This window comes from Salvelinus alpinus, chromosome 2, assembly GCF_045679555.1.
Source record: "Salvelinus alpinus chromosome 2, SLU_Salpinus.1, whole genome shotgun sequence".
Taxonomy (NCBI): domain Eukaryota; kingdom Metazoa; phylum Chordata; class Actinopteri; order Salmoniformes; family Salmonidae; genus Salvelinus; species Salvelinus alpinus.
Genome location: NC_092087.1, coordinates 103,724,912 through 103,738,449, shown reverse-complemented (window position 1 = coordinate 103,738,449; position 13,538 = coordinate 103,724,912). Strand labels below are relative to the sequence as shown.

At 41.7% G+C, this 13,538-nt stretch overlaps 1 protein-coding gene across 1 annotated transcript; it reads right to left on the bottom strand.

The window, feature by feature from the left end:
- Positions 1–319: 319 nt before the first annotated feature.
- On the bottom strand, positions 320–11,952 carry LOC139547069 (zinc finger protein 180-like). Its single transcript, XM_071356130.1, has 2 exons — positions 11,338–11,952; positions 320–1,612 (listed from the first exon to the last, which is right to left on the bottom strand). Exons 1-2 carry the CDS (start codon positions 11,678–11,680, stop codon positions 726–728), a joined length of 1,230 nt encoding a protein of 409 aa, XP_071212231.1. The 5' UTR covers positions 11,681–11,952; the 3' UTR covers positions 320–725.
- Positions 11,953–13,538: the final 1,586 nt, after the last annotated feature.

The following is a 13,538-nucleotide window of genomic DNA, read 5'->3' as shown; positions in this document are numbered from 1 at the left end:
ATAATTATGAAACCTTGATTTTGGTGAAATATATTTTGTATTAAATAATTGTATGATTTTGGTGGGTTCCATTGAAACATTAATAAAGTACAATATTTCTCACATGTTGGTATTTTCAGTTTCTCTCTATAATTATATTGTTTACATTTTTTTAAGTATTGTTTGTGCATTGCCAGTCAGGGGTGCCAGTAACTTTGGAGCCCACTGTACATCACAAGCAAATACTGTAGCACTTGATTAACACACAGACACACACACACACACACAGACAACACACACACACACACACACACAGACAACACACACACAGACAGAGAGAGACAGAGTAAAAACTTATTTAATCACAGTTTGTACACTGAATCTACATAGAAACGGACATACTCCGTATTCAATTCATATCTTGGGATTAAACATTTTTTATTTCTGAGTCTCCAATCAGATTTCATATGGCAATCAGGGCATAAACAAAACCACCAACTTTCAGTCAAAAATTTGAGACATGTGGGAGCACTGTGTGTCAAGTCATAAATTGTAAGTTTATGTGAAATATCTCTCTCCACACTTGGAGCAATGGGAGGAAATCTCCCCTGTGTGTGTTACCAATGCTTCCAGTTAGGACCATGAGGTAACGTTTCTCTCCGGTGTGGATTCTTTCATGTTAAGTTCAGTTGCTTTAACCAGGTACATGTCATTCCACAGTGGCAGCAGTTCAAAAAGGCTGCTCCCTAGTGTGTATTTTCATGCTGCTTCAGTTTCCCTAACTTCTTAAAACTCCTTTCACAATGAGAACACTGGAAACGCTTCTTTACAGAGTGTGTTAGCTCATGTTTTTTCCAGTTACTTGAGTCAGTGAAATTCTTTCCACACTGGGAGCAATGGTAAGGCTTTTCTCCCGTGTGTGTCCTCTTATGCTTTGTCAGGGCCCGTGATAGGATAAAACTCTTACCACAGTGGGAGCAGTGATAAGGCCTTTCCCCTGTGTGTATTCTCTTATGTACTTTCAGGTTATATAACCGGTTAAAAGTTTTTCCACAATGAGCGCATTTGTGAGGCTTATTTCCTGTATGCATTCTCTCATGTGCTTTCAGGTTCCATAACTGGGTAAAACTCTTTCCACACTGAGAGCAGTGGTGGTAAGGTTTCTCTCCACTGTGTGTTCTCTCATGCGCTTTCAGTTGCCTTGACCAGCTAAAACTCTCTTCACAATGGAAACAGTGGTAAGGCTTTTTCCCAGTGTGTACTCTTTCATGATCTCTCAGGTTACTTAACCGCTTAAAAGTATTGCCACATTGAGAGCATTTGTGAGGCTTATCTCCTGTGTGTATTTTCTCATGTGATTTCAGGGAACTTAACTGTGAACATCTCTTTCCACACTGGGAGCATTGGTAAGGCTTCTCTCCTGTGTGTATTCTATTATGTAATTTTAGGGTCCCTAACTGGGTAAACTGCTTTCCACACTGGGAGCATTGGTAGGGCTTCTCTCCGGTGTGTATTCTATTATGTATTCTCAAGCTCCCTAACTTGGTAAAACTCTTTTCACACTGGGAGCATTGGTGTCGTCTTGCTGGTTTGGACGTCTCTGGCTCTGGTTCCTCTGAGTCTTGTCTCTCTCCTGCCAAAGACAAACAAAGTATGTAATGTAACCGAGATTGGTATTCACAAGAAACAAATGAAAACAGATGGGAAATGGGGAAGGACGAGTAGCGGAACTTGTCCAATAAGAAACGCTTGTTTTTGTTTTCCGATGCAAAACATTTTGCTACGTTTTTCCACGAATGAATACAACCTCGAATGAAACCTCCACATGATAAAACCGTCTTCCTATTTAAAGGGGTTTAATCCAAATCACATCCATCAACCTGAGGTCAAGTTAATCACTATGACAAAGTCAAAAGCTGCACAACAGCTGGAAACCAAGTCTGGTCTAGAAAAATCTGAAAAGTCTACTATAATAAGATACATTTGATCCATTGTTACGTTTTTGTTGGTGGAAGGAGGAGGAGGAGGACAGAAACATGAAGCAGCTGCAGTACCAATGTCCTGATATTGGGCAGCCATGTTGTTTGAGGTCATTGTGAGGATCTGGGCAGCCATGTTGTTTGAGGTCATTGTGAGGATCTGGGCAGCCATGCTGTTTGAGGTCATTGTGAGGGATCTGGGCAGCCATGCTGTTTGAGGTCATTGTGAGGATCTGGGCAGCCATGCTGTTTGAGGTCATTGTGAGGATCTGGGCAGCCATGTTGTTTGAGGTCATTGTGAGGATCTGGGCAGCCATGCTGTTTGAGGTCATTGTGAGGATCTGGGCAGCCATGTTGTTTGAGGGCATTGTGAAGATCTGGGCAGCCATGTTGTTTGAGGTCATTGTGAAGCACTGCTGTTACAATTATAAAAATGCAGCATCTTCTTGGTTGAACGCCCAATGTGTATCTGAGACACCAGAAATGACTCTTCTATACGTCAACCATGCGCTCCGCTACTCCTCTGGTGCGGATATGAGCCTGGTTGTACCGTTGTTGCTCAGGTCCTATTGCATGAAGATAAGGAGGTGAACAAGAAGCTGGTCTCTGCATACCCACCGTCACCAAGTACGATTCCACTATGTCGTCCTCCGTCAACAGGAGCATACCAAGCAGAGGTTTGGGAAAATCCTTGAGTCATGATTTGCACCTTTCCAACGTGCAACAATGTTGGAGACCTGCACACTGTGAGTACACACACATACACACCTTGTACATTTATTGGAGAATCAGATTGTAATATTTCTGTACTCCTCAGCATCTGCTGTAGAGGGACACCTGATGGGAATATGACATACATCTATACAGCCAACGACTCCAGGGAAGATCCCATATTCATAGAACTCTACCTGGTAGTTGGTTTGGGAAGCAGCATCATATTCATAGAACTCTACCTGGTAGTTGGTTTGGGAAGCAGCATCATATTCATAGAACTCTACCTGGTAGTTGGCTTGGGAAGCAGCATCATATTCATAGAACTCTACCTGGTAGTTGGTTTGGGAAGCAGCATCATATTCATAGAACTCTACCTGGTAGTTGGTTTGGGAAGCAGCATCATATTCATAGAACTCTACCTGGTAGTTGGTTTGGGAAGCAGCATCATAGAACTCTACCTGGTAGTTGGTTTGGGAAGCAGCATCATAGAACTCTACCTGGTAGTTGGTTTGGGCAGCAGCATCATATTCATAGAACTCTACCTGGTAGTTGGTTTGGGCAGCAGCATCATATTCATAGAACTCTACCTGGTAGTTGGTTTGGGCAGCAGCATCATATTCATAGAACTCTACCTGGTAGTTGGTTTGGGCAGCAGCATCATATTCATAGAACTCTACCTGGTAGTTGATTTGGGAAGCAGCATCATATTCATAGAACTCTACCTGGTAGTTGGCTTGGGAAGCAGCATCATAGAACTCTACCTGGTAGTTGGCTTGGGAAGCAGCATCATAGAACTCTACCTGGTAGTTGGTTTGGGCAGCAGCATCATATTCATAGAACTCTACCTGGTAGTTGGTTTGGGAAGCAGCATCATAGAACTCTACCTGGTAGTTGGTTTGGGAAGCAGCATCACTAGAACTCTACCTGGTAGTTGGTTTGGGCAGCAGCATCATATTCATAGAACTCTACCTGGTAGTTGGTTTGGGCAGCAGCATCATATTCATAGAACTCTACCTGGTAGTTGACTTGGGAAGCAGCATCATATTCATAGAACTCTACCTGGTAGGGTTGGCTTGGGAAGCAGCATCATAGAACTCTACCTGGTAGTTGGCTTGGGAAGCAGCATCATAGAACTCTACCTGGTAGTTGGTTTGGGCAGCAGCATCATATTCATAGAACTCTACCTGGTAGTTGGTTTGGGAAGCAGCATCATAGAACTCTACCTGGTAGTTGGTTTGGGAAGCAGCATCATAGAACTCTACCTGGTAGTTGGTTTGGGCAGCAGCATCATATTCATAGAACTCTACCTGGTAGTTGGTTTGGGCAGCAGCATCATATTCATAGAACTCTACCTGGTAGTTGACTTGGGAAGCAGCATCATATTCATAGAACTCTACCTGGTAGTTGGCTTGGGAAGCAGCATCATATTCATAGAACTCTACCTGGTAGTTGGCTTGGGAAGCAGCATCATATTTATAGAAGTCTACCTGGTAGTTGGTTTGGGAAGCAGCATCATCATAGAACTCTACCTGGTAGTTGGCTTGGGAAGCAGCATCATATTCATAGAACTCTACCTGGTAGTTGGTTTGGGAAGCAGCATCATAGAACTCTACCTGGTAGTTGGTTTGGGCAGCAGCATCATAGAACTCTACCTGGTAGTTGGTTTGGGAAGCAGCATCATAGAACTCTACCTGGTAGTTGGTTTGGGCAGCAGCATCATATTTATAGAAGTCTACCTGGTAGTTGGTTTGGGGTTTTACTAGGGTCTATTAGGGTCTAGTAGGGGGTTTTACTAGGGTCTACTAGTCTACTAGTGTTTTACTAGGGTCTACTAGTCTACTAGGGTTTTACTAGGGTCTACTAGTCTACTAGGGTTTTACTAGGGTCTACTAGTCTACTAGTGTTTTACTAGGGTCTACTAGTCTACTAGGGTTTTACTAGTAGGGTAGGTTTTACTAGTAGGGTAGGTTATACTAGTAGAGTAGGTTTTACTAGGGTCTACTAGTCTATACTAGGGTCTACTAGTCTACTAGGGTTTTACTAGGGTCTACTAGTCTACTAGGGTTTTACTAGGGTCTACTAGGGTTTTACTAGTAGAGTAGGTTTTACTAGGGTCTACTAGTCTACTAGGGTTTTACTAGGGTCTACTAGTCTACTAGGGTTTTACTAGGGTCTACTAGTCTACTAGGGTTTTACGGTTTTACTAGGGTCTATTAGTCTACTAGTGTTTTACTAGGGTCTATTAGTCTACTAGGGTTTTACTAGGGTCTATTAGTCTACTAGGGTTTTACTAGGGTCTACTAGTCTACTAGGGTTTTACTAGGGTCTACTAGTCTACTAGGGTTTTACTAGGGTCTACTAGTCTACTAGTGTTTTACTAGGGTCTACTAGTCTACTAGTGTTTTACTAGGGTCTACTAGTCTACTAGTGTTTTACTAGGGTCTACTAGTCTACTAGTGTTTTACTAGGGTCTATTAGTCTACTAGGGTTTTACTAGGGTCTACTAGTCTACTAGGGTTTTACTAGGGTCTATTAGTCTACTAGGGTTTTACTAGGGTCTACTAGTCTACTAGTGTTTTACTAGGGTCTACTAGTCTACTAGGGTTTTACTAGGGTCTACTAGTCTACTAGGGTTTTACTAGGGTCTATTAGTCTACTAGGGTCTATTGGTCTACTAGGGTCTACTAGTCTACTAGTCTACTACTAGGGTCTACTAGTCTACTAGGGTCTATTAGTCTACTAGGGTCTATTAGTCTACTAGGGTCTATTAGTCTACTAGGGTCTATTAGTCTACTAGGGTCTATTAGTCTACTAGGGTCTATTAGTCTACTAGGGTCTATTAGTCTACTAGGGTCTATTAGTCTACTAGGGTCTATTAGTCTACTAGGGTCTACTAGTCTACTAGGGTCTATTAGTCTACTAGGGTCTATTAGTCTACTAGGGTCTATTAGTCTACTATGGTCTATTAGTCTACTAGGGTCTATTAGTCTACTAGGGTCTACTAGTCTACTAGGGTCTACTAGTCTACTAGGGTCTATTAGTCTACTAGGGTCTACTAGTCTACTAGGGTCTACTAGTCTACTAGGGTCTATTAGTCTACTAGGGTCTACTAGTCTACTAGGGTCTACTAGGGTCTATTAGTCTACTAGGGTCTATTAGTCTACTAGGGTCTACTAGTCTACTAGGGTCTATTAGTCTACTAGGGTCTATTAGTCTACTAGGGTCTACTAGTCTACTAGGGTATATTAGTCTACTAGGGTCTATTAGTCTACTAGGGTCTATTAGTCTACTAGGGTCTATTAGTCTACTAGGGTCTATTAGTCTACTAGGGTCTATTAGTCTACTAGGGTCTATTAGTCTACTAGTCTACTAGGGTCTATTAGTCTACTAGTCTACTAGGGTCTACTAGTCTACTAGGGTCTATTAGTCTACTAGGGTCTATTAGTCTACTAGGGTCTATTAGTCTACTAGGGTCTACTAGTCTACTAGGGTCTATTAGTCTACTAGGGTCTATTAGTCTACTAGGGTCTATTAGTCTACTAGGGTCTACTAGTCTATTAGTCTACTAGGGTCTATTAGTCTACTAGGGTCTATTAGTCTACTATGGTCTATTAGTCTACTAGGGTCTATTAGTCTACTAGGGTCTATTAGTCTACTAGGGTCTATTAGACTACTAGGGTCTATTAGTCTACTAGGGTCTATTAGTCTACTAGGGTCTATTAGTCTACTAGGGTCTATTAGTCTACTAGGGTCTACTAGTCTACTAGGGTCTATTAGTCTACTAGGGTCTATTAGTCTACTAGGGTCTATTAGTCTACTAGGGTCTACTAGTCTACTAGGGTCTATTAGTCTACTAGGGTCTACTAGTCTACTAGGGTCTATTAGTCTACTAGGGTCTACTAGTCTACTAGGGTCTACTAGTCTACTAGGGTCTATTAGTCTACTAGGGTCTATTAGTCTACTAGGGTCTATTAGTCTACTAGGGTCTATTAGTCTACTAGGGTCTATTAGTCTACTAGGGTCTATTAGTCTACTAGGGTCTATTCGTCTACTAGGGTCTACTAGGGTCTATTAGTCTACTAGGGTCTATTAGTCTACTAGGGTCTATTAGTCTACTAGGGTCTATTAGTCTACTAGGGTCTATTAGTCTACTAGGGTCTATTAGTCTACTAGGGTCTATTAGTCTACTAGGGTCTACTAGTCTACTAGGGTCTACTAGGGTCTATTAGTCTACTAGGGTCTATTAGTCTACTAGGGTCTATTAGTCTACTAGGGTCTATTAGTCTACTAGGGTCTACTAGGGTCTATTAGTCTACTAGGGTCTATTAGTCTACTAGGGTTTTACTAGGGTCTATTAGTCTACTAGGGTCTATTAGTCTACTAGGGTCTATTAGTCTACTAGGGTTTTACTAGGGTCTATTAGTCTACTAGGGTCTACTAGGGTCTATTAGTCTACTAGGGTCTATTAGTCTACTAGGGTCTATTAGTCTACTAGGGTCTACTAGGGTCTATTAGTCTACTAGGGTCTACTAGGGTCTATTAGTCTACTAGGGTCTATTAGTCTACTAGGGTCTATTAGTCTACTAGGGTCTATTAGTCTACTAGGGTCTATTAGTCTACTAGGGTCTACTAGTCTACTAGGGTCTATTAGTCTACTAGGGTCTACTAGTCTACTAGGGTCTACTAGGGTCTATTAGTCTACTAGGGTCTACTAGTCTACTAGGGTCTATTAGTCTACTAGTCTACTAGGGTCTACTAGTCTACTAGGGTCTACTAGTCTACTAGTGTTTTACTATGGTCTATTAGTCTACTAGGGTTTTACTAGGGTCTATTAGTCTACTAGGGTCTATTAGTCTACTAGGGTCTATTAGTCTACTAGGGTCTATTAGTCTACTAGGGTCTATTAGTCTACTAGGGTCTATTAGTCTACTAGGGTCTATTAGTCTACTAGGGTCTATTAGTCTACTAGGGTCTATTAGTCTACTAGGGTCTACTAGGGTCTATTAGTCTACTAGGGTCTATTAGTCTACTAGGGTCTATTAGTCTACTAGGGTCTATTAGTCTACTAGGGTTTTACTAGGGTCTATTAGTCTACTAGGGTCTATTAGTCTACTAGGGTCTATTAGTCTACTAGGGTTTTACTAGGGTCTATTAGTCTACTAGGGTCTTACTAGGGTCTATTAGTCTACTAGGGTCTATTAGTCTACTAGGGTCTATTAGTCTACTAGGGTCTATTAGTCTACTAGGGTCTATTAGTCTACTAGGGTCTACTAGGGTCTATTAGTCTACTAGGGTCTATTAGTCTACTAGGGTCTATTAGTCTACTAGGGTCTACTAGTCTACTAGGGTCTATTAGTCTACTAGGGTCTACTAGTCTACTAGGGTTTTACTAGGGTCTATTAGTCTACTAGGGTCTACTAGTCTACTAGGGTCTATTAGTCTACTAGTCTACTAGGGTCTACTAGTCTACTAGGGTCTACTAGTCTACTAGTGTTTTACTAGGGTCTATTAGTCTACTAGGGTTTTACTAGGGTCTATTAGTCTACTAGGGTCTATTAGTCTACTAGGGTCTATTAGTCTACTAGGGTCTATTAGTCTACTAGGGTCTATTAGTCTACTAGGGTCTATTAGGGTCTACTAGGGTCTACTAGGGTCTATTAGTCTACTAGGGTCTACTAGGGTCTATTAGTCTACTAGGGTCTATTAGTCTACTAGGGTCTATTAGTCTACTAGGGTCTATTAGTCTACTAGGGTTTTACTAGGGTCTATTAGTCTACTAGGGTCTATTAGTCTACTAGGGTCTATTAGTCTACTAGGGTTTTACTAGGGTCTATTAGTCTACTAGGGTTTTACTAGGGTCTATTAGTCTACTAGGGTCTATTAGTCTACTAGGGTCTATTAGTCTACTAGGGTCTATTAGTCTACTAGGGTCTATTAGTCTACTAGGGTTTTACTAGGGTCTATTAGTCTACTAGGGTTCTACTAGGGTCTATTAGTCTACTAGGGTCTATTAGTCTACTAGGGTCTATTAGTCTACTAGGGTCTATTAGTCTACTAGGGTCTATTAGTCTACTAGGGTCTACTAGTCTACTAGGGTCTATTAGTCTACTAGGGTCTACTAGTCTACTAGGGTCTACTAGGGTCTATTAGTCTACTCGGGTCTACTAGTCTACTAGGGTCTATTAGTCTACTAGTCTACTAGGGTCTACTAGTCTACTAGGGTCTACTAGTCTACTAGTGTTTTACTATGGTCTATTAGTCTACTAGGGTTTTACTAGGGTCTATTAGTCTACTAGGGTCTATTAGTCTACTAGGGTCTATTAGTCTACTAGGGTCTATTAGTCTACTAGGGTCTATTAGTCTACTAGGGTCTATTAGTCTACTAGGGTCTATTAGTCTACTATGGTCTATTAGTCTACTAGGGTTTTACTAGGGTCTATTAGTCTACTAGGGTCTATTAGTCTACTAGGGTCTATTAGTCTACTAGGGTCTATTAGTCTACTAGGGTCTATTAGTCTACTAGGGTCTATTAGTCTACTAGGGTCTATTAGTCTACTAGGGTCTATTAGTCTACTAGGGTCTATTAGTCTACTAGGGTCTATTAGTCTACTAGGGTCTACTAGTCTACTAGGGTCTACTAGTCTACTAGGGTCTATTAGTCTACTAGGGTCTATTAGTCTACTAGGGTCTATTAGTCTACTAGGGTCTATTAGTCTACTAGGGTCTATTAGTCTACTAGGGTCTATTAGTCTACTAGGGTCTATTAGTCTACTAGGGTCTATTAGTCTACTAGGGTCTATTAGTCTACTAGGGTCTACTAGTCTACTAGGGTTTTACTAGGGTCTATTAGTCTACTAGGGTTCTACTAGGGTCTATTAGTCTACTAGGGTCTATTAGTCTACTAGGGTCTATTAGTCTACTAGGGTCTATTAGTCTACTAGGGTCTATTAGTCTACTAGGGTCTACTAGTCTACTAGGGTTTTACTAGGGTCTACTAGTCTACTAGGGTTTTACTAGGGTCTACTAGTCTACTAGTGTCAGTCTACTAGGGTCTTACTAGTAGGGTAGGTTTTACTAGGGTCTATTAGTCTACTAGGGTTTTACTAGGGTCTACTAGTCTACTAGGGTTTTACTAGGGTCTACTAGTCTACTAGGGTTTTACTAGGGTCTACTAGTCTACTAGGGTCTACTAGTAGGGTAGGTTTTACTAGGGTCTATTAGTCTACTAGGGTTTTACTATGGTTTTACTAGTAGGGTAGGTTTTACTAGGGTTTAACTAGTAGGGTAGGATTTACTAGGGTCTACTAGGGGTTTACTACTGGGGTAGGTTTTACTAGGGTTTTACTAGTAGGGTAGGTTTTACTAGGGTCTACTAGTCTACTAGGGTTTTACTAGTAGGGTAGGTTTTACTAGGGTTTTACTAGTAGGGTAGGTTTTACTAGGGTCTACTAGTCTACTAGGGTTTTTCTAGTAGGGTAGGTTTTACTAGGGTTTTACTAGTAGGGTAGGTTTTACTAGGGTTTTACTAGGGTCTACTAGTCTACTAGGGTTTTACTAGGGTCTACTAGTCTACTAGGGTTTTACTAGGGTCTACTAGTCTACTAGGGTTTTACTAGTAGGGTAGGTTTTACTAGCGTTTTACTCATAGGGTAGGTTTTACTAGGGTCTGCTAGGGTTTTACTAGTAGAGTTAGGTTTTACTAGGGCTTTACTAGTTGGGTAGGTTTTACTAGTAGGGTAGGTTTTACAAGGGTTTTACTAGTAGGGTAGGTTTTACTAGTGATTTACAAGGGTTTTACAAGTAGGGTAGGTTTTACTAGTGTTTTACTAGTAGGGTAGGTTTTACTAGTGTTTTACTAGTAGGGTAGATTTTACTAGCGTTTTACTAGTAGGGTAGGTTTTACTAGGGTTTTACTAGTAGGGTAGGTTTTACTAGTGATTTACAATGGTTTTACTAGTAGGGTAGGTTTTACTAGTGATTTACAAGGGTTTTACTAGTGGGGTAGGTTTTACTAGTGTTTTACTAGTAGGGTAGGTTTTACTAGGGTCTATTAGTCTACTAGTGTTTTACTAGGGTCTATTAGTCTACTAGGGTTTTACTAGGGTCTATTAGTCTACTAGTCTACTAGGGTTTTACTAGGGTCTACTAGTCTACTAGGGTTTTACTAGGGTCTACTAGTCTACTAGGGTTTTACTAGGGTCTATTAGTCTACTAGGGTTTTACTAGGGTCTACTAGTCTACTAGGGTTTTACTAGGGTCTATTAGTCTACTAGTCTACTAGGGTTTTACTAGGGTCTACTAGTCTACTAGTGTTTTACTAGGGTCTATTAGTCTACTAGTGTTTTACTAGGGTCTATTAGTCTACTAGGGTTTTACTAGGGTCTATTAGTCTACTAGGGTTTTACTAGGGTCTATTAGTCTACTAGTCTACTAGGGTTTTACTAGGGTCTATTAGTCTACTAGTGTTTTACTAGGGTCTATTAGTCTACTAGGGTTTTACTAGGGTCTACTAGTCTACTAGGGTTGTAATGTCCATAGAACTGGAATCACCCATAACTTCAGTAAAAATACCCTTTAAAATCACATTAGTTCAACAGAAAGAGATATTCAGAGACATGGATTCAACAACTACATAGTTTGTGCCCCAGTTTAAGACAGTACTCACTGGTGTTAATCAGATCTCCATCATTCTCTTCTTCCTCCTCTTCTTCTTCCTCCTCCTCCAATGTGACAGTAATCTCCCCCTCCTCCTTCACTCCAAAAACTTGTTCCATTTCTTTTACTAATACAGTCATATTCTCCTCCTCCTCAACAAAAACGACATTCTCTTGTTTATCTTCCTCCTGTTTCACTCCGAAAGCTTCTTCTTTCACTGTAACAGCCTCACCCTCTACTTCTTGTTTAACTGTGACATCCTCCTCTTCCACCTCCTCTTTCACGAGAACTTCTTTCTCCGTCCAGCAGACCCCCTCATTTTTAGCAGTAGGGGAGTAGCTTATTGAACTCATGGTCGGGGATGTTAACTAGCTAGTTAGCATTAGCGACTAGCCTAGTGCTAGGCTAATTTAACCAGTCAGCTAGCTGACTAACAATGTACATATTAAATGTAGTAACTAGTAAAGATGCAGACAGTATGTATAAAACACTGAAGTTAATACAAAAACAATGATCTACAGACCTTCAATGTTTCGGTTTTTTGTTAGCATGCAAGCTACCGATGTGTTTGAATCAGCCGTTTTGTTGTTGAGGAAGCGTCCTGTTCCGTCCACTAGTTTATACGTCACGCAAGAAGCGCCACCCGAAAGACGCATATTGCTATCTGTTGACTGGCGTGGGTAACGCAGTTTAGGAAAATATTCCCTACATTGTGTTTGTTCTGGCAAGCAATATCAGGGCATGCAATATCATAACAAGTAATTTCAAAATCAGTTGTTTATTGGATTTTTGTTTGTTTTGCCAATTGTAATACTCAAATGCTAGTTGTACTGTTCAGCATGTTGCTGCCATTTGTACAATGTTCTGTTGAAAAAAAAACTGTAAAAAATAAAAATAAAAAAAACTGTAAAAAACAACATTGCTTCTCTCGCTCCCTCTCATCTCTCTCTCTCTCTCTCTCTCTCTCTCTCTCTCTCTATATATATATATATATATATATATTATCTATATACACTGCTCAAAAAAATAAAGGGAACACTAAAATAACACATCCTAGATCTGAATGAATGAACTATTCGTATTAAATACTTTTTTCTTTACATAGTTGAATGTGTTGACAACAAAATCACACAAAAATTATCAATGGAAATCAAATTTATCAACCCATGGAGGTCTGGATTTGGAGTCACACTCAAAATTAAAGTGGAAAACCACACTACAGGCTGATCCAACTTTGATGTAATGTCCTTAAAACAAGTCAAAATGAGGCTCAGTAGTGTGTGTGGCTTCCACGTGCCTGTATGACCTCTCTACAACGTCTGGGCATGCTCCTGATGAGGTGGCGGATGGTCTCCTGAGGGATCTCCTCCCAGACCTGGACTAAAGCATCCGCCAACTCCTGGACAGTCTGTGGTGCAACGTGGCGTTGGTGGATGGAGCGAGACATGATGTCCCAGATGTGCTCAATTGGATTCAGGTCTGGGGAACGGGCGGGCCAGTCCATAGCATCAATGCCTTCCTCTTGCAGGAACTGCTGACACACTCCAGCCACATGAGGTCTAGCATTGTCTTGCATTAGGAGGAACCCAGGGCCAACCACACCAGCATATGGTCTCTGAGGATCTCATCTCGGTAACTAATGGCAGTCAGGCTACCTCTGGCGAGCCCATGGAGGGCTGTGCGGCCCCCCAAAGAAATGCCACCCCACACCATGACTGACCCACCGCCAAACCGGTCATGCTGGAGGATGTTGCAGGCAGCAGAACGATCTCCACGGTGTCTCCAGACTGTCACGTCTGTCACATGTGCTCAGTGTGAACCTGCTTTCATCTGTGAAGAGCACAGGGCGCCAGTGGCGAATTTGCCAATCTTGGTGTTCTCTGGCAAATGCCAAACGTCCTGCACGGTGTTGGGCTGTAAGCACAACCCCCACCTGTGGACGTCGGGCCCTCATACCACCCTCATGGAGTCTGTTTCTGACCGTTTGAGCAGACACATGCACATTTGTGGCCTGCTGGAGGTCATTTTGCAGGGCTCTGGCAGTGCTCCTTCTGCTCCTTCTTGCACAAAGGTGGAGGTAGTGGTCCTGCTGCTGGGTTGTTGCCCTCCTACGGCCTCCTCCACGTCTCCTGATGTACTGGCCTGTCTCCTGGTAGCGCCTCCATGCTCTGGACACTACGCTGACAGACACAGCAAACCTTCTTGCCACAG